At 33.3% G+C, this 21,233-nt stretch overlaps 1 protein-coding gene across 4 annotated transcripts in view; it reads right to left on the bottom strand.

The window, feature by feature from the left end:
• Nucleotides 1-21,233, bottom strand: part of LOC118276681 (irregular chiasm C-roughest protein) — a 95,517-nt gene that overhangs the window by 33,397 nt on the left and 40,887 nt on the right. For all 4 annotated transcript variants that reach the window (XM_035595119.2, XM_035595121.2, XM_035595118.2 and 1 more), the window contains exon 2: nt 5,964-6,265. In XM_035595119.2, coding sequence (XP_035451012.1) covers nt 5,964-6,176 — 213 coding nt within the window. In that variant the 5' untranslated portion in view covers nt 6,177-6,265. The remainder of the gene's footprint in view (nt 1-5,963; nt 6,266-21,233) is intronic.

Genomic DNA, 21,233 nt, shown 5'->3' with positions numbered 1-21,233 from the left:
TCGTATCATCACGCTTTTTATCCCAGAAGGCGTAGGCAGAGGTGAACATTATGGAACGTAATGCCAATAAACAATGTACACCCACTTTTTACCATTTATGATAAAGTCCCATGTAATAGGGGGTGAGCCTATTGCCATATAAGATAAATTTTCGATAAACCGAAAAAATCCCAGCAATACTACTACTATTATACTGATAATCGAACCAGGGACCTCTTGCTCGGCAGTCGCACTTGCGACCACTTAACTAATGAGGCAGTCCTTTGAGGCAGAATTTGGAGATCGTAGAAAGAGATTGAGAATTGAGATAGACGAAATGCATGCAGATTGGAAATTATATTACCGAGTCAAGTAAAGAAGAATCAGTCATCTACACTTTCGATTATTACTCTCTAGTAAATAACAACTATGACATAATATATGTATGTCCGTTTGTTTAAACAATACCGGAATTTGGCGCCTAACGACAGAAAAAAGAAGATACTAAAACAAAATGCCTATGATAATACGAGCAATTATACATTTAAATTTATTCAGTCATACATTGCAAGTTAAGAGAGGAGAGCGGTGTAAACATCGCCCATAAAACCAGTAATGGTTATGGCATAATTTTAGTACTCGTATTACTTGATACCTTGTTTAATATTACAAATATGTAATTCCTTTATGGACTAGGAGTAGGTAAAAGTGTATACATTGATCATGAACTTCTTTTAAATAGGGCCTTAGTCTGCTATTAAAATTGTGTCTGAATGGTCGATCATTGAGTAGTGCAAGAGGGAAGGAGCTATACAACATACATAGCTCCGTCTCTCTTGCACTGCTCAATGATCACCACTTCTTGTTGGTTACGTCAAAAAGGTTACAATGGTCACAATCGTAACCTCTGCAAATATATCCGCGTAAATATAGCTGCGGAACTTATCCGGAGCTGCGGACTACCTAGCGGGTTTACCGAGGCTCCAACTCGAACAGCAGGAGTAGGAACGGGGTGGTTTTTAGTCAGTAAGAGTCTGATACGAAAGAAGACATTGGATGATTTTCTTCCCTTGAAAAAACCGCCATAAATCTTCTATAGTCAAATCGAGTTGAAATAACTTTGGCTGCGTCTTCGGTCGATTAATTGTAAGTGCTAGCCGATTTTCAGGTCAATAGAGATTAAGGTTTTAATTCGGTTTTGTTGTGAAATGTCATGATGACCTGTTTAGAATATGGTGGTGGCCCGAAGATTTAAGACTTCTCATGCATGAGGGCGCGGGCTTCGAAACCTACCTACGGCAAGTAGCAATGTGACTTCTTCCAAGTTACACATACTTTCTAAGGTTATTTAGACACCACTGACAAACGGTGAAGGATAAAATCTTGAGGAAACCTGGTCTTATAATTTCTAATTACAAGTTTGAAATCGCCAACCCCCATTGAGCAAGCTACTTAGTTACTTTCCTTGGATTTCTGATTTCGTATTTTTATTTACACTATACATAGGTAGGAAGATAAGGGTCGCATACTGAAATGTACTTATTTTAAGTCACCGTGGACCCCCGTAAACGTCACCCTATGTTTTATGTTACCCTAGTCACGCGTGCTATTTCTGCTTAGCTTGTAGCCACATCTATTTTTAAGCACAGCTGTTTGAATCTTATCACAGAAGTTGGGCTATGTATGAAGGAAGAGATCCATTTTTAGGCACATTTTGATTGATTTTTTAAGTAAACTTCTGATGTAGAAGTTTTTTGGATGGATGAGGAGTTGAGGAAGTGTATTTATACATACATACATTCATAAACTGACGCTTGTGAGAGGATGGAGGTAGGCAGAGATAATGAAATACCAATTGCTTCGAATGTTATATTTCTCTTTCGCTTTATCAACAGTTATGAATCTTGTAACCATGCTCTAGATTTATAAATTCGGTAGGTTTTAAGTAAGTGATAAGATGATTCGTATACGTATGATTAGTGATTAATCTGTTTTTTGTTTTTTTATGGAATAGGAGGCAAACGAGAAGACGCGTCATCTGATGGTAAGCGCCGCCATTGGACACCTATAGATTATTTCAGTATTGTATGAGTGTTGTATGAGACGTGTTATACACAACACAAAATCTCTGAAATGTGAAGAGATTTCATTGAACTGTTTACAAGTGAAATACAATGAGCTTTGCTAATGATCTATAATTTTGTGTAAAGCGATGATTTTGACTTAGTCAATGTCTATGAAATATATCTGTGAAACACATCTATGAGGTAAAATCTGATGAACTAGTCATCAAAAGCCGCCTAGTCGGTTGCCAAAGAAGAAAAATAAGTATGAGACAATACCAGCTCATCATAAGCCACCTTCTTTCAAAATTACCTTTCCGGTATTATAATTATATTTTCTCCATACAGTAGCTGTATAAATGTGATTATATCTATATTTTCACATATAATTGAGAGAGCGTACTATACCGTACTTAGATCTGTGATTATAAACTCACTTTCACTTCAATAAGGCATGAACATATCTTATTATAGGTACAATGGTAATGCACAGTGATTGCAATATAAATACGGAATTCAGTAAAATTTCTTTTCCCTAAATTATGTTAAGTTCTTCTTGTGTAGCTCTTGCGGAAATTATTTTAAGTACGGTAATGTAAATTGGTTTCTTTTTAGAAAATTGTAATAATGTAAGTTTTGTTGATTACGATTTCTCCTGAACATTTCTACGTAGTGAAACTGACTCAGTGTCTTTTCTTGGAGGCTTAGAATTCGAGTAAGCCTTTAATTAAAAAAGAATTCACCTAACTTCTTATTACTGAAAATTAATTTGAATATCAGCAGTCAGTGTTTAGCTTAAAAAAATCGGATGTGTAATCTTAATTACATTGCACGCCGTGGTGGTCACCGGTGACCGACGTTAGCGACAGGATTATGCATATCAATAGTTTTCTAAGTCAAATACTTAATTACATTTTTCACTAAATGGGATAGCTATCAAAGAATAATAGATAATAAAGTTATCATAAATTTATAATCCGGAGCTAAACTACCTAGCGGGTTTACCGGAGCTCCGGCTCAAATAGCAGGAGTAGGAACGGGGTGGCTTTTAGTCAGTAAGAGATAAGAGTCTCACACTCCCTATCTCCTCGCCTAAGGTAGGAGAAGTAATTGGATGATTTCCCATAAAAAATGCATAAATAATAATCGCTCGTTACTTCTAACTTATACCCCAACCAAAAAATTCCTTAAAAATTCAAAATATTCAAAAACTGTTGTATCTTGTTTACAACCACACATCAGGCTCAAGCACCATAATCGTCTCATTATGTATGTATGTTTGTATATCAAGATTCCGCTAATCTATTCCATACATATTCATGTAGAATTGATTTAGGGGCAGGCGTCTACATAATTACAATAAAATATTTGACAGATCGTTATCTTTAGTTTAGGGTTCCTTGGCTTAAAAGAAACTGTTCTAAGCTTGCAACATGTTGCCAGACATGTTTTTATTAATTTAAATGTGGTGCAAATTTTAATGTGCTACATGTCTATAATTGGCATAAGCAAATCACCTTGTATCTTCATCTTGTTTTTTTTTTTTTAACGTTGGTGTTTATTATGCTGCCCTGGCTTAATAGTAATAAACGAATAAATAAAAAAAAATGTCTGTGCAATTATCAACGAAGTTATCCTTACGAATAATTAATGGAAATACATATAATTAAAATAAATAGACAATTTGTGCAGTCTTCTAAATAATGTATTAATATTCTAGTCTACGTGCGACTTCTGTCATCTATCACTTGTCATGTGTCGCCACACTGTGTATCTATATCTATCAAGACCTTAAAAAAAAACAGGTTTATAGTTCCCAAAATCTGTCTAAAACCTCAGTGTCATACTATGGATAAGTTCTAAGTTCAGGGTCTAAGATACGGGTCTAAGGTAAGGGTTGACATTGAAACTTAATTTTGGCCAAGAGATACATAAAATAATATTATGATAATTATGATATACAGAACTCTAGGCAAATGAGACTGACTCACACTTGTGCGGTGTTTTTTTATTACTGAAGCAAACTGATTTATTAATTTATTCAGTTTAGTGTGGCCTGATTAAATGGCGCGGAAGATTTATAGCTTTGATTCTTCTGTTGATTTAAAGAAAGTTTTTAATTATCTGCCTAATGCCTCTTGCAGAATAAACAGCGTTTATTAGTGACTACAGAATTTTTTTCGAAAAACTGAAGAAGCCCAGCTATACTTCGGGAATCGAACCCGACTCTCTTTGCCCGGAAGTCGCTTATTAAATTAGAAAAAATATAATTATAAAAGTACCGTCATGGAATAGCTAATTTCTTTATCAAAAAGGCAAGAAATACTACATTATTTTGTATCATTTAGAAAACCATTGTCTCTATCTACCACTCTATAGGAAAGAGGCGTGAACTATGTATGTAGAAAAATCCTACTATGTTTTTTTTTACAACTACATATTATATTTTCCTAGACGTAATTAAGAATATTTAGACCAATAACCTGTAACCCATTATAAAAACCAAAAATTGATAACCGAAAACTCGTTAAAATGGTCGTAAACCTTTCGTTAACGCGTCGATCTGCCGTTTTAACTATTAATTAATTTACGAGTTATCTTTTTATTGTAACGTGAGGTCATTGGAGATTTTAACTTATTCGGTTAATGTAAAACCGTGGTTTTATTTTAATTATTATAATTTTTGCTTATTATTTTTATTTTTTTATTATTTTGTGAAGAAGATGGTTTAGTAACATTATGAAGCTGTAAATTACATAAGTTTTCAAAAAATGTAGGTATAGATATTATATTATAATAATTAGTTCTTGGTTATTTTGTTATTATTCACAAAAAATGCTAAACTGTGCGCTTAGTATGAATTTACTTTACGTTTAAAGTAATTGGCGTTCCATTGCCCCTGCCTACCCCCATGGGACACAGACATGAGTTTATGTATGTTTGGTTTAAAATTATGTAAGAAATCCCAACAAAATTCACACATCACTTAATATTTTATTATTTTAATCTTTACTTTTGGAGATTAGCGTGGAATGTCGTAAAACTAATTAACCGCAGACGGCCGAGTATGTCAACTTTTTAATTAATACTTAATGGCGATATACATTTTAAGTTAAAAGCTGTTTTATTGCACTTTTTAATGTTTATTGATATAAATTAATATTACTATGTAGGTACTGTTACTTTTTTAATTATAAGTAAGTATGCATTTAAAATGTTAGTTGTTTTTTTCTTTTATGACATATGTAAGCTGGTAAACGAGCTGACGGATCATCTGATGGTAAGCAATCGCCGCCGAACATGGACACTTGAAACACCATCGGCGTTACAAGTACGTTGCTGTCCTTTTGGGGTTAGGAATTTAAGGGTTGTTGGGGAATCGGCGATCCGCGTTTCAAATAAGATTGCTTACGCAGGACGTCGCGTTAGTTATTATTATAAACTATAATATTGTTATATTATTTTTTTGTTAAAGTTCAATGTTCCATATGATATCAAAATTAAATATCTTATTAATAAACACCTCTTAATAGTAACAAATTTAAATAATTAATTAAATTGTTTTCAATAATAAATTAAATTCTTATCAAAATCGCGAATTTGTTTTAACGCGTTAATTAATGACACACAGGGTGTTTAAGGAATTTATTTTTCTGTGAAATGCGTAAAATAATGTTTGTCATTATTAATTTATTTAAATAGAATATAATATTATTTGTAAATCGAAAAGCAGAATTTGTTTTATAAATATTTTAGAATTCGTTTTTATCGGATTTTTTTTTGCTAAGCTATTTATTACCTTTATACACAGTATATTGCAAAAATCCTCTATCAGTCCTTAGAAAAACACTATTTAAATAAAATCTTTACCTTAACTAAAATCCTACCAAGAAAAACAGTTAAAAACTTCAAAAAACCAACCTGATCTTGTGGTTCCATAGCAAATCTCTGTTCTTGGTAACCATGGCAACCGACAATCAAAACGAAGAACGACAGGAAGCAAACGCCGACATCCGGCCGAGCCCATTTCCGGCGCCTTTCCGTGCTATATTTGAATTTGGAATCAGCGCTGCGTACGCGCAAGGATATTAATGGCGTTCCGTTTTCAAATGTCTCTTTGTATTTTACCGCCATCTTTATATGTGTGAAGCATATTGATGACTGATATCCGTTTTTCTGTACATTTGTGTTGATTTTTCAGGAATTCTTGTTTAACATTTTATCTGAAACAAATAGAAAAGACTTGTTAGTTAAATCTATATATAGGGTGAAACGTATTAGAGATTTGATCTTATTGTGATCTTGACCGTGATTTCGTTATTAATAGTTCATTAACATTGTAGGAACTGTATCAAGCCGTAGTATTTTAAAATAGGGATAATGACGGGGTATGAAAATTAAAATCTACATAATATTTTGTCCGTCAGTTATGCTATGAAAAAATATTACACACGTATTTTTTTTTATTTTGTAATATAAGAGATAAGCTTTAAATAGAGAGGAATGGAAGGAGAGTAAAGAAGCCTTTGCCCTGCAGTGGGACGATCATGGCTGAAATCTAAAATCTAATATAAGATAACAATACTGGACTGGGGACAAATTACGTTTTTTCTACCTATAAAATGCACCTATAACGTGACGTCACGCGATTCAATACCACTAAACAAAAGAGGAATCCAAAAAGATATGTAATATAATCTCTACACGCTGTTTTCTACCGAAACGATCAACTTAATGTGGTCAAACTATTAATTATTTTTTAATTTATGTAATTATGCCCATCTTAAGAACGATTTGCATATGTGCGTTATAAATTAACATGAATTCTTAAAATGTTTGTCTGCCTGTTTAGGCATTATTGTAATTTAATTTGTTGTTTTGTCTTTTGTATAGCAGCCACATTCCGGTTAATAGATTTTCGTTTTCAACTCTATTGTTACCCCAATTAGATCGAAAATCCATTGATGATAGAGTTTTGAGTGCTTATTGTTATGTCTGTAGGTACCCTCAGTATGAGTTTGAAGTTTGAAACGAAAATTTTAAAGTAATCGAAACGAGAGGGCTTTCGGCGCTCTGATTGGACGGCTTGAAAAAGCCAACCAATCAGAGCGCGTACTGAGGATACTACTGTACATTGATGATTGAGTAGTCGCACCTAGCCTTTCCGTTTTTTACCGGATACATTTCGGAGAGTGTGCAGGGGAACTGCACAACTTGATTCCCCCTAGTCCTTTCCATCAACGAACCACAAGACAATCGGCGAGGCGTCACCGTTTCATGGTGGATATCCCACCCACTCGCACGAAACGCTTCGCTTCAAGCTTCTTTGTGCGAACTGCTAGGGAGTGGAACTCCTTGCCGGAGTCTGTGTTTCCTGATGGGTACAACCTGGGTGTCTTCAAAGCCCGAGTGAATAGGTTGCTTATGGGCAGACGTGCTCCACCGTAGGCCGCATCATCACTTACCATCAGGCGAGATAGCGGCCAAACGTCGGCCCATTCAATATAAAAAAAAAAAAAAACCTAATTATCAAGCCTTCGGTGTCATGTGTTTTGGGGTTTAACAAAATGTAATAAAATTTTAGCAATTCTTAACCTTTAAAGGAAGGTTTAGTATTTAGTCCTATATAATTCAGATGACATTTCTACGGTCCTCTGCTTCCTTTTTAAGAAAAACAAGTGTGATATCATACAAGTATACATGCAATGATACTTCGAAAATATTAGTCAAAACAGTCGCTTCTCAAAATATATCGGTCACAACCTGACATGAGTATAAAAAACTCGAAGATTGCCTATTAGGTACCCCCTGTAGTTTTATTTAATTTTTAAGTAATTATCTTATAAATTATTGCATTTTGATCGGCCATATTTATTTCTATTTTATTATAACTGTCAATTATATAACGATATTTGATATTTTAAATATATCAAGTTGTTTTAAATCGTTTTTGTTTAAGTGTTGACCTGTGACCTACAGATTGAAAATAGATGAACTTGAATTGATAAAAATAACTGAATATCATTTTGATACAAAAAAAAACTAGAAAAACATTTTTGACATAGCGTTTCAAATGTCTTTATAATTATAATAATATAGTACTGTATCATATCGTATCGTCAGGCCTTTAATTTATCCCTGAAGGTTTAGACAGAGGTGCACATTATGCATAATGCCGCTATAAAATATACATATATTACCTATATAATAATATGTATTACCATCTGCATCATCATCATGCAGAAAAGTTCGTAATTGCACCCTTCTTACCATAACAAGTAAAATAACCTTGCAAAATAATCTACTATACTATTTTCTGACAGCGGTTTATCCTGCGTTCCCGTAGGACAGAAAGTAGAGTAGGTATGTGTTTTTCCAGACCATAATCAACCGTTCCAAATTTCATTTCAATCCCTTTAGCCTTTTCGATATGAACGAGTAACAAATATCCAGACTCACAAACTTTCAATTGTTTTCTTTCAATCAATTGTTTTTTTTTTTTCATTTATTCGAAGCAGATAGATAGATAAATCAATCAATAACAAAAACAGGTTTTTAGGCCTTTTGTAAATAACACTACAAATATAACGTTCGATATAGAATTTATAAAAAAGACAACTTGATAACCACATTCCGATCGCGAAAAATATAATTAAAAGCCATGTAGGCAATAAATCATTGAATGAAACATGTGTCCTAACTGTTATTTTAATATAGTCATCATAAATATACGTAACATTATTTTTTAATGTTTTACATCTTACTACGAATATTATAAATGCGAAAGTTTGTGTGTTTGTATATATGTTTGTTACTTAAGCACGTCAATCAAAACGGCTGAAGGAATCAGGATGATATTTGGATTGGTCTGGCGCGAGTGAAGCTGCTGGCTGAAACTAGTTGTTGATAAATCAATATAAATATTGAAGATCGGTCAATGTAGAAGTATTTTCTGTCGTGAAAGAGCCATATGCTTCGGCACGAAAAAGCACGGCTTAACTGGTGTGATACCACGGTACTCACAGAAAACCGACGTGAAACATCGCTTGTGTTGTGTGCAACCGTGTGAGTGATAAATAAAAAGCTGATTAATAAAAATGAAATGAAAAAAGAGAACATAATTATTTATTTTGATAGAAAAATATGTCACACTGTCCCTGGAAGAAATACCTGTGAAGATGTGGCCGAAGATGGAGCACACAGACTTAAAAAGTACCTATTCACTCTGACCTTGAAAAGACCCGGGTTGTATTTCTCAGGAAAAATACCAAACAAATTGTTAATTTTCACATAAAAACATGTACATGAGTAGAAAGTAAAGGTTTCCTTTATTCATTTCCTTTCCAAGAACTAATTAAAGAATGGTATAGAAACGTAAAGAAAAATATACGGAAATACATACATATGCGAAATCATACCGATATTGTAGGAAATACAAATCATGATACAATTTATTTAATTTCTAGGAACATGTTACTTCTAAGTAAAATCTCTTCTGAAGTAGTGATTGAGGTTCATGGAGGTCCAATAAAAAGTATAAATCACACTAATATTATAAATGTGAAAGTTTGTTTGGATGTTTGTCCGTCAATTACGCTGAAACTACTGAACGAAGGTGATAAATAAATAATGAATGATATTTATTTTTGCAAATAGGTGACAAAATAATACTTTTACACATCAATATACGATGAAATTTTGTATACAGACAGGGTATGAGCTTAGGTGATAGGACTTTTTATCCCACGGCAACCCGCGCAAACCCGCTAACACAAGTTAGTATATTCTAAGAACCACAAATATAGGTACATTTTGACCAACGCAAAACTAAAGTCATTAACGAAAATAATTACCACTAAAGTTCATTAACCTCTAAGTAGACCCTTCATTCATCAAATACTAGCACGAATCTATATAAAAATACATTGTAGTACACACGTTACAAGCTACACAAACCAGTATAAACTGACTCTTGGGTGTATGAAAGGATCTTGCAAAGGGAGCTCAGGATATATTGGTTTTGTTTAGCTTGATGTGAAGTCATTGAGAGCTCAGTCGGTGACAATCGACACATATGGTTCGACACGGCCATGTGTGAGAGTGTCGATTACACTGATATGTGCTATCTGGATGTGACAGTTTGGTGTAAGTGTGTGTATGTAAGTGAATAAGTAATAATTTGGAAATGCGTTTTTGGTTAATGAGTTTCTGATTTGTTTAAAGTCGTGAATTAATAGAAAAAGTATGAGAATATTTGTTAATAAGATTTAAATCGTTTGGTAAAATACTTGGTTATTTATCTGACATAGGTTGAAGTAAAAAATGTAGTGATTATATAATTTAATATTTTCTAATCTAAAAATTTAATGTCCTTGTAAATTATATTTGTCATGTAAGATTTGTAATAATTGGCGTTCCATTGTCTTTGCCTACCCTCATGGGAGACAGGAACACAAAAAACATTTAAGCATTAAAAGAACTTAATTAATTGTCACAAAAACTAAAACAACGACGTCACAACACCACTACAAAAATTCCACTTTGATCTTTCAACTTAAACTTAACAACCCCCAAACACTTAATTTAATAAAGAAAACATGAAATTACACTCAAGAACACAAATCACTCAAAATATGCCTCTTTGATCATAACACCAGTTTACGACCACCAAAGTACGCTCGCCGCCCAAAAATGTAACACCCTTGTCGCTTCCATTACAGCTTAACATCTTTGTAGCACATGGCCTTAAAAAATATTATTTCAACGCCTCCTTTTATAATTATGTGTACTTTACTTAATTATCAACTCCCACGGGATGTTCATATATATTTTTTTTAAGTTACTTTTTTTTATTAACGATTTCCTTTTTTGTTTTATGAATATCATGATGCTTTTGTTTTGCTTTTTTTTCTTTCTTGGTTTGTTAGTGTGAGGTTGTGACAAGGGTGTTAGAAATATATTATGTACTCGGAAGAAGACATATTTGAATTGTTTAAATAACTATTTTGGATAAACTCGTCACAAATATTAACACTTTCTTAGTTGTTTGGATTCAGTTTAAAATATATTATCTGTATGCAATATTGTATAAAGTTTAAAATTTAATAAAAATATTAAAAATCATTAAATCTGTTTATACTTACTATCTACTCTTCTACAGTGTACTAATTCTCAATTAGATTATTTTTTAAGTATGTAAAAGTAAAAATCATCAATCAAAATATAAGTTTGAAATAGCCTATGTATAAAATACTTTTTTCGAAACGATATTTTCTATGAATTTTGTATGAAATAGTGCATTATGACGTCATCAGATTTTTACGTCATCATACAGATTTATTTCAAAAAAATTCGGTGGGTAGAAATCGGAAATTAAGCAGATAAAATATTAGATAAAATACTTAATATTTCCACCCCAACCGAATTCCATTAAATGCATGCCCCATTTGGCTTAGTGGGTGGTCGATCGGTTTCCTAAACAGATGAGCAGATTCAATATACAAACCAATCCATTGATTCTTGTATGTTGACTTAGTAAGGGTTATATTTTTTTAATAATTCCTATTAGACCAATAGCTGGATAAGACTAATCAATCTAATCTAAATCTATATACAAAACTAAAGAATTTATTTGTTTGTTTGAATGCGCTAATCTCCGGAACTACTGGTTCGATTTGAATATTTTTTTGTGTTGGACAAAGTATTTATCAAGGAAGGTTATAGACTAACCACAACTAACACGCTACTTCAATAGAAACCGAGCAGAGCAGGTGAGACTGCGAGTCACTAATTATTAAAAATAATAGAAAATCTAGAAGTTCACAAAACACCAGACAAAATAATAATTAAATGAAGACTTTCTTTGAAGAATGAAAAAGAAAGTTTAGTATTGACACTATACTAAACAATATTTCTTTTACCCTCTACATACAGCATCTAAATCCACAATCCATGTCAGTAGTTCTATAACTAGCAATATCTGTGGCGCCACACACACACATGCACACACAGACACTACACAATAGCATTCACCCACATCAGTACACAACTATTTTTATTTCTTTTTAAATATGTCTGTCTTTCGCAGACGAGAAATTTGTTCGGCGTATAGGCTGTTTGATTCCGTGAAGTAAAGCTGGGGAACTAGAATAAAAAGGTAACTTTAATGTTTGAATTGTGTGTGACAACTGACAAGTGTGGGAGAGCCATGCTTCGGCACGAATGGGCCGGCTCGACCGGAGTGATATCACGGCCTCACAGAAAACCGACGTGAAACAACGCTTGCGTTCTGTTTCGTTGTGATACTGAAGTGACTGGAGGTCCAATTGCCAATCTCCGATTCCCCAACAACCCTTAAATACCTCACCGCCAAAAAGCTAGCAAGGTACTTGTAACGCTTTTGGTGTTTCTTCAAAATTTAAGAGTAGAAATGGTGACAAGTTTATTTTTCTCGGTTCAGTACATTACTGGGACAAAATGTTCTTACATTAATTATTATCAATGTAATAAAAAAACAACTGCATTCATAATATTGTCATTATTGCACCTTCAAACAATAAGAGAAAGACAGCACATCTGGTGGTCTCTTTCCCTCATTTTAGGTCGACGGAAGCCGCCGTGTAAAGCGTACCACCCGGTGTTGGACATGACCTACGGAGAGCAAACAGCTGATCTGTTAGGGAACTAAGAATAATAAACATAACTCCACGATTCTTAATCTTGTGAACATATTTTATAATAGAGGGTAAATCTAGTGTCGTTGAGAGTTGTGTAGTTGAGAGGCTAATTGATCTAAGACGTATTGTTTATTTTGATATTCAGTTAAACATCATTCGATAGAGAATAAATTGGTTATCTATACATATAATAAAATCGTAGAAAAGTGCTGTCTGTACATTGAAAATAAAAATAAAAAAAATAGCAGGGGTTATTGTTATGTCGATGTCGAACCCAAAAATGTAATTAACTTTTTTTTTGTCTGTTTGTCTGTTTGTCTGTTTGTCTGTTCGTCTGTGCGCGCTAATCTCAGAAACGGCTGATCCGAGTTGGATGCGGTTTTCACGAATATATTGTGGGATGCTTAAATTTACATTTAGTGTTTGTTTTATGTCAATCGGTTCATAAATAAAAAAGTTATGTCAAATTAAAGAATCACGTCGAACATTCTATGCTTATACCATTAATCTCCGCAACTATTTGACGGATTTGGTTGAAATTTGGTACAGATATAGTTTAGAACCTTAGAAAGGACATAGATATGTTTTTATTTCAAAAATCAAAAAATAAAAATAAGAAATAAATTATTTATAAATAATTCTATGTCGATCGTTACATGACTTCGGTTCATGTTATTGTTTTAATTTATCGAAAAAAAGTAAATAAATAGTAAAAAGGTATGAAAAAAATAATATCAATATAATAAAACATTTAGTACAAAGAAAATGCTCTAACGGAGTATAGATAATTCATGGATAATTCTATGTCGATCGTTACACGACTTCGGTTCATGTTATTGTTTTAATTCATCGAAAAAAGTAAATAAATAGTAAAAAGGTATGAAAAAAATAATATCAATATAATTAAACTTTTAGTACAAAGAAAATGCCCGAACGGAGTATAAATAAATAATCCAAGTTGTCTTTATCCTCGATAGATGGCGTTGGGATCGAAATAGATCGCGCTATGGTTTCGTTACATTCATTTGGTTGGGTATCGGCCGAGCGCTTCGGTACTATCGTAGAAAAAGTGTATTATCAGTCGTATGATTATTTGTCTGTAGTGGTCCTGCAGTTTCGTATATATTATTCTAAATTGGTTTCGTTGTATTTGTCAATTAATAAGTTTATTTGTTGGGTTTTCCTGGTTTTTTGGTTAAACTATTTAACGTAGGTTTAGTTTGATATCGATTATTAGTAGTTACTGTAGTTAGTTTTTTTAATAAAATTGTAAGTCTAATTTTTTTTTTAATCACTAGATTAGATTTAAGTCGTTTCTTTTAAATTATTTAGTTTAAGCTTGGTTATTATAGCATAGAGGATAGGTTGTAATATAGTTTCTTTTTTAATTGTTATAAATTCGTAATTCGTAGCTTTCTTTAGTTTTAAGTTAGTTTAAGTCCGTTTTTAAACTATTTTTTCAATGCCCTAAGTGAGTATACATCTATTAAATTCAAACGCAGAGCTCATTATGTTGATTTTTGAAGAGTTCCCTGGAATATCTTCCACATCTCATTTTTGAAGAGATCCCGCGAGATCGGGAACTATGTGGTTAAAACCAAAAATTTGCCGGAAGTCACTATTCCACGCGAACGAAGTCGCGGGCAAAAGCTAGTTTGGAATATGTATATAAATTAATATCGCTTAGATCAATTAGCCTTTCAACCATCGATATAATGATACATAGATTTTAAAAATATTAATACCACTTTTTTGTAATCCACGGTTAAATAACTTTTCACAATCAAGCGTCATCGATAAAAATTCCAAAAAAATATTAACCGTTTTCGATTCATCATTCTAGTCGTAAACATTCTATACTTGCCCCACTACTGTGCCAAGTCCTCTTCTTACACGCAGAAGGAAATATTTCAAAAACATAATAGTCTATAAAAAAATGCTTTAAAAAAACCTTTAAGTTTATACATCATCTAACTCAGTCAGTCTTTAGCCAAGCCCAAAGACAGAAGGGACGAAAAGTTCAACGCTCGTTCAGATATAGATAGGAATGCAAAACAAAAGCATACGCACAGACAGACAACCGCTACTAATGATGTTGTGACTTTGTCCGGAGCTGCGGACTACCTAGCGGGTTTACCGGGGCTCCGGCTCGAAAACCAGGAGTGGGGTGGTTTTTAGTCAGTAAGAAACTGACACTCCCTCTCGCCTCGCCCAAGGCGGGAGAATTCATTGGACGATTGACTTTGTATTAAGATTGAAACTTGCTCTTAGGTTGGGCTAAAAGTAGTACTGATGATGGAGGTTTCATTTCTAGAATAAATAAGGAATTATATACATATTTCGATTTTTATAAATTCTAATCGGGTTCTGGATTTCTACTATGTAACATTCATATACATATTATAGTTTACAAAAAACCAATATCTTTTCCCGACCCGAGAATCGAGTCTGAAACTCCTTACTCAACAGTTACACTTACAATCATTCTCCCAAAGAAACGAACAGAAAACACAACACACAAAAAACTTTTCACCAAAAAAAAGCTGAAATAAAAAACGTTAACAAATAAAGCGAACTAACTTAGCCATTAAACCTTACAGTCTTCATTACCATCTCCTGAAAGTTGGCTGAAAAGGTAAACAAATGGCTAACTTTCAGGATTTTCAGGTACCCACCGTACATTGTTACAGGCAAACTTTGTTCCACGACTTTCTAATGAAACCTATATTTTCAATTTAATTTAATGAATTATTTTCGGATTTTCACTTTCAGCGAGAATCGTCTGAAAGTTTCGGGTTTTCGAATGAATTTTATATTTGTGTCTTTTTCGTGTAAATAAGGAAAGGTGAGGAGATTCGATACCTGTAATGGGCTAATTCAAATTCTTGTCAAAAAGCTTAATATATTGTAATTGTACACGTATTATGCGCTGAAAATATAAAAAATATATTTATTTTAACTTTTTTAACATAAAGACGGGTTTATGGCAATGTGGCATTCTCTACTGGTAAACTACTATTTTTTTATGTAAATAAATAAACTTAAAAAACGAAAAACAACATTTATTTTTTATTCAAGTCCACTTTTAACCACATAAAATCAAAACCTAAGCCATTTTACCTAACTAAGCCAACTTAAACCACCCCTATACACAAAGTAATTAATTTCTCTGATAGCAGAAGCATGTTCCAACCTGTCACACGTCTGGACATGTCCCAGACTTGTTTATCTAAACGAAACAGTGAAGGAAACGAATTCTTCACGTTTTGTATCTTGTCCGTAGTTTATGTGGTCGCATTATGTACCTACAATAGTTTTGTATTAAGTCTTATTTAGTGGAAAATCAACCTTGAAGCTTATGGGATAGAGATTGTTTTTTTTATGGGATAGGTAGGAGGCAAACGAGCTGACGGATCACCTGATGGTAAGCGGTCAACGCCAATATACTATTATTTAAATCCGTATGTAAATTATTGTGATGTAAAGAAGCATTGTATATATCCATAATAATAATTTAAAATAATTTATTCAGGTACCGCGCACCTGTTTGGCAAGCTAACTCAACTACTTTCAAGCGTGTCTGGGGATCCATAACCAAGAGCAGCAAGAGCGATCACCACACGATCAGTGTCTACGAGTGACGACAGTGTTACCTGACTGAATGAAACTGGTTGAGAAACCTCGTCGAATAGTTACGTCAGATAGTAAGTGACTTAATTAATTTAGTTTGTCTAGACAAATTAATCTTATAAAACAAAAATATGTAATTAAATTAATCCACATTAAACTGATGTGGTGTGTGGTGACGTCACAGTAGAATAAATGTTTGCCACTACCCAACTCTGCTGTTCGACCCTAGCTGCGGACATCCTTGTGCTTGTAAGTTACCGGGGTCTGGGTCGAAACAGGAGAATGAACAGGGTGGCTTTTAGTTAATTTAATTTTTCTCCTCAAAAAAAAATTTGGATTACGGTAAACCCTCCTATAATGTAAAAGAGGCTCATAGTCCACCAGCAGTGGACTGTCCTGGGCTCGTAATGTTGATAGTAACTCACTCATTTTCCTCTTCAAGAAAAAATTGTGGAGATTATGGCAAAGCCTTCTGGCCTTCTCTTGTGTAAAAGAGGCTCATAGTCCAGCACTGGACTGTCCCGGGTTCGTAATGTTGATAGTAACTCACTTTCCACACTACACAATATACAATATTCCACACTATTCGTTGCTGGATCTAAGACAGTCATTTATGTTCCTGTGACGCGTCGGACTTCAGTGTTCCGGTGTTTTCATGGTTGTACTCTGTAGATCCTGGCTTCAGAAATTGCAGCGGTGTGGGAGGTTGTGGCGAGCCTGTCCCAGTTAACAACTATAAAATACTAAATAAATAAAAACACAAATGCATTCAGCTAACAGCATCCCGATTGAATTAAAAGTACCATTTCTCCATTCCATAAAATAACATTGGTGCCGTTGAAAAAAAAAAGCAATATTATTCTGTAACTAAACTGTGAACGAGAGTGAAATAAAAGTAAGTGGTTTTTACTATTGGTTGTGAAGTTCCGTAGATATGGTAAATGGTATGAAAATAGAATAAGACGTATTTTTTTATTCCTATAAATACTTTAGTGTGGGAGAACCATGCTCTGGCTCGACCGGAGTGATACCACGGCCTCACAGAAAACCGACGTGAAAAAACTTTTGCGTTGTGTTTCATTGTGTGAGTGAGGTTACCGGAGCCCCAATTCCCAATCCTCGACTCCCCAACAACTCTTAAACTCCTAACCCTTAAAAGGCCATAACGCACTTGTAACGCCTCTGTTGTTTCGGGTGTCCATGGTCGGCGGCGATTGCTTACCATCAGGTGATCCGTTTGCTCGTTTACCGGCTTATACCATTAAAAAAAACAATTACTTGTCGTTTATCGGCCGAACCCTAAAATTCAAAAAGAGAACAACAATAAAATAAAAACGTCAACGGTTTTTAATCGAGCATTTGCTCGTGGAAACGCCCATACGTTTTATTTGTCGCACATAAATATTGTTAAATAAATTATTTCGTTTTATTGTTCAACTTATTCGATTTTTATTGCTTTAAAAACAAATATTTACTTCATTATGTACTTATAAATTGGTTTTCCAGGACCCAATTTGAATTTTGTACTTTAAAATTTTCAACGTCAGAAAAGATTTCTCAATGTAACAACTTATAATTAATACTATATATAAAGAAGCCTTTTAATTTTTAACTGAACTATTTAGAGTACCTATAGATTTTTTTTCTAGTAGGCACATCTCTAAAAGCGTGAATATGCCTCTAGAATAGCTTGAAACTAGTCGAGTTCCTCGTCAAACAGTTACTGCTTACACAAGTAAGCCGAATAATCACATCATCACACTTAATATTATACATAGAACAAAATCTTTGTTTGTCCGTCAACCACGTTTAAACTGCAGAACGGATTTTGATGAAATTTGGTATACAGACAGGTATGGGCTTAATTAGGTGTTAGGATACTTTTTATTGGGAAAGCGCAGTGAAGCCACTGGCAGAATCTATTTTATAGTAATTAATAATCTCACCAGCTAATTTGTTCATAAGAGAACTAATCCCTCCAATTTTAATGAACACCACATTGCTTCTAATAAAAATCACAAACAAATTAATGCGATAACGTATCAAAAACTAAAACGTATTTGGAAGTGTGAAATGATATTAACAGTTCCCGTCGAAGTGAAAAAATCTCTTCATAATGTACTAATCACTAGTATATAACAACCCTACTCCTAATCTGTCAATTTTATTCATTGGATTTTCGACTCAATATCTATGGAGAATATAGTTGAAAATGTAATAAAGAAATTTGATAGAAAAGTATAGGTTGACTAGTAGATCTCTAATCAATATGTCAATTTAATTCGTTGGATTTTTGTCTCTATATCTATGAAGGAATAAAGTTGGAAATGTATTAAAGTAATTTAAAATCTGCCGATCGTTCTTAGTACCACGTGGTTAGTTTCGTTTGGTTAAGTTTTTAGTAACTGCAGTTAATTTTCTTATTAGTTTACAATGTTATTTAATGAATGGTGATAGATTTTATGGCAAAGCGCTAATTATTTCAATTAATTCAAAGTAAAAAAATATGGTAAACGTACGTATTTTTAAAATAACACGGACTAAAGTTCATCACGCCTTTTATCCCTGAAGGGGTAAGCAGTGGTGCACATTACGCAGTGTAATGCCAGTAATGCCACTGTACAATATACACTCACTTTTCACCATTTGTGATATAAGTCCCATATACTAGGGGGTGATCCTATTGCCATATACTGGGCACGTGACAGCGCAGATTTCTTCACTTCCCTACACCATGATCCATTTAGTCTTTAACTATAACAACAACACCAGAAACTGACCAAAAAAAAAAACAAAGAACTCCTCTCAAAAAAGCTCTTGACTACAAACAGCTAGACAAACAAACTATTGTACTATTGTAGTTTGAAATGAAATCATTCGTATTCTCAGCCTAGAAGCACAGGAAGATGAGTATCCGCTTCTAGATCTAAATTTGTACATACAACGACACATCAAACTACACACAACCAGTATAAACTGACCGCTGAATCTACAAAACGATTGTGCAAAGCGAGGCCAAGATAAACTGGTTATGTATAGCTCGTAAATCGTACGTAGAGCTAAAAAATCAAATATCGAAAGTATTGAAGATCTATTGTTTGAAAGTGTGTCTTTTTGAGACAGACAGACAGACAGGAAAGGAATTGATACAGTGGTTGAGAAATTAAAGGAAATCGTGTTTGCTTTTTTGCTAATGAATTTCGTGTTTAACGCAATAATTACTAATTCACTAGAGGACTGACCGACAAACAGACAAAAAGTGCCTTCCTGGTCTATTTAAATAACTTTGACTTTGACTTTGTGGGTAAATCTTTAAAATCAAAGTCAAATCATTTATTCCAATTAAACCATTTACTTAAGTAGATACTTTTGAAATGTCAACAAATAAAGAAATGGATAATAGTTTGTCAGTCTGTCCGTCGGAGAATCTAGGCTCTATTTATAAATAAAAATCAATTACTGTTCGTTAGTATCTCCAAAACTTCAACTCTAGTCGAATGATGAACAGGATTGACATTGATGTTCAACAAATAATGTTAAGCATTTATATTGCTTTTTAATAATTACTTGTTTTGTCCTTGTAAAGGCAGAGTTCCTTAAAAAGTCTATGCAAAGTATGCAACTTAATTCATATATGTGTTACTCAAAAGCACGTTTAATTTTAAAATATAATCTGGAACTAATATCTCCTGCTGTAATGAAACTAATTTTTAAAGCACCTGTGGAAGTTTAACAAATGGAATAGAAAATTTACAATAAATAATGTCGTAAAATATTTTTACAGTAAAATGGCCATTTTTGTGGAATAGGGGGCAAACGAGCAGACGTGTCGCCTGATATTAAGCGATCAGCACCGTCCATGGACACCCGCAACACCAGAGGTTTCACATGCATTGCCGGCCTTTTAAAAAGGGATACGCTCTTTTCTTGAAGGTTGGAAAGTCAGTTATATAAATTAACCTTGGTATGATGGCTCATAATTGAAAAACAATTGGGAAATTAATCTGTAATAAAGTCGATATGTAAAACTCGATGAAAAGATTTAGAATGATGACAAGACAAAAGATGACTTTTAGGACCTAGATGTCTTATTTCTTTATGACTTAGAATAGGGTAGATGCCTGATTTTTATTTTAATATCCGTCTTGTAGATTATTTTAAAACAGATATGTATTTTTTATTTTCTTACAGAAACAAATACTTTCGAATATATATTGATTCGAAAATATCGTGTGACGTCACTTCTATGTACGTTTTGTAGATAGAAATGACGTATTTGCTCCCGTTCTTAAACTTTGATTAGTCTTATCTAAGTATTGTTACCTTATAATTATTATGACGAAATAAAAAAAAATAGGTGTTAATATATTGTTTTATTACCTAACTGACGGACTAAATAGATTTTTAATTTTCATACCCCGTCATCATCCCTATTGTATGCTTGAAATTATGACTGCCATAACGCATTATTATTGTCCAATTATTTATTTAATTTAAAACACTAACAAAGAAAACGAACCATCAAGTTTATAATAAACTGATTTTCTTTGTTCGCGATCACTTAAAGTATTTTATGGCCAGAGTTTTTCATGAGAAAATGCGAAATGCGTCCCGTAGACGCTAAAATGGTGTTAAATAGGCATTAAGTTTCTCAGATTTATATTTTATAGACAAACATAAAACCGAAAAATTTTCTATTGAAATGAGAAAAAAAAAGAAAAAATAGGGTGTTTTTCTCTTTTATTAAAGTCAGACAGAATACATAAAAGTATCTGTACTAAGAATTTGTAGCACGTACTGTATACATAGGTCTGAGAATAGTTTATTATTGTGCGAATTTAGAATTAAAAAAGAGGTCGGCCCGGTTTTTCTAACGCAAATAACT

The sequence above is a fragment of the Spodoptera frugiperda genome, chromosome 17 (assembly GCF_023101765.2).
Source record: "Spodoptera frugiperda isolate SF20-4 chromosome 17, AGI-APGP_CSIRO_Sfru_2.0, whole genome shotgun sequence".
Lineage (NCBI taxonomy): Eukaryota > Metazoa > Arthropoda > Insecta > Lepidoptera > Noctuidae > Spodoptera > Spodoptera frugiperda.
This window is presented reverse-complemented; position numbering and strand designations above follow the sequence as displayed.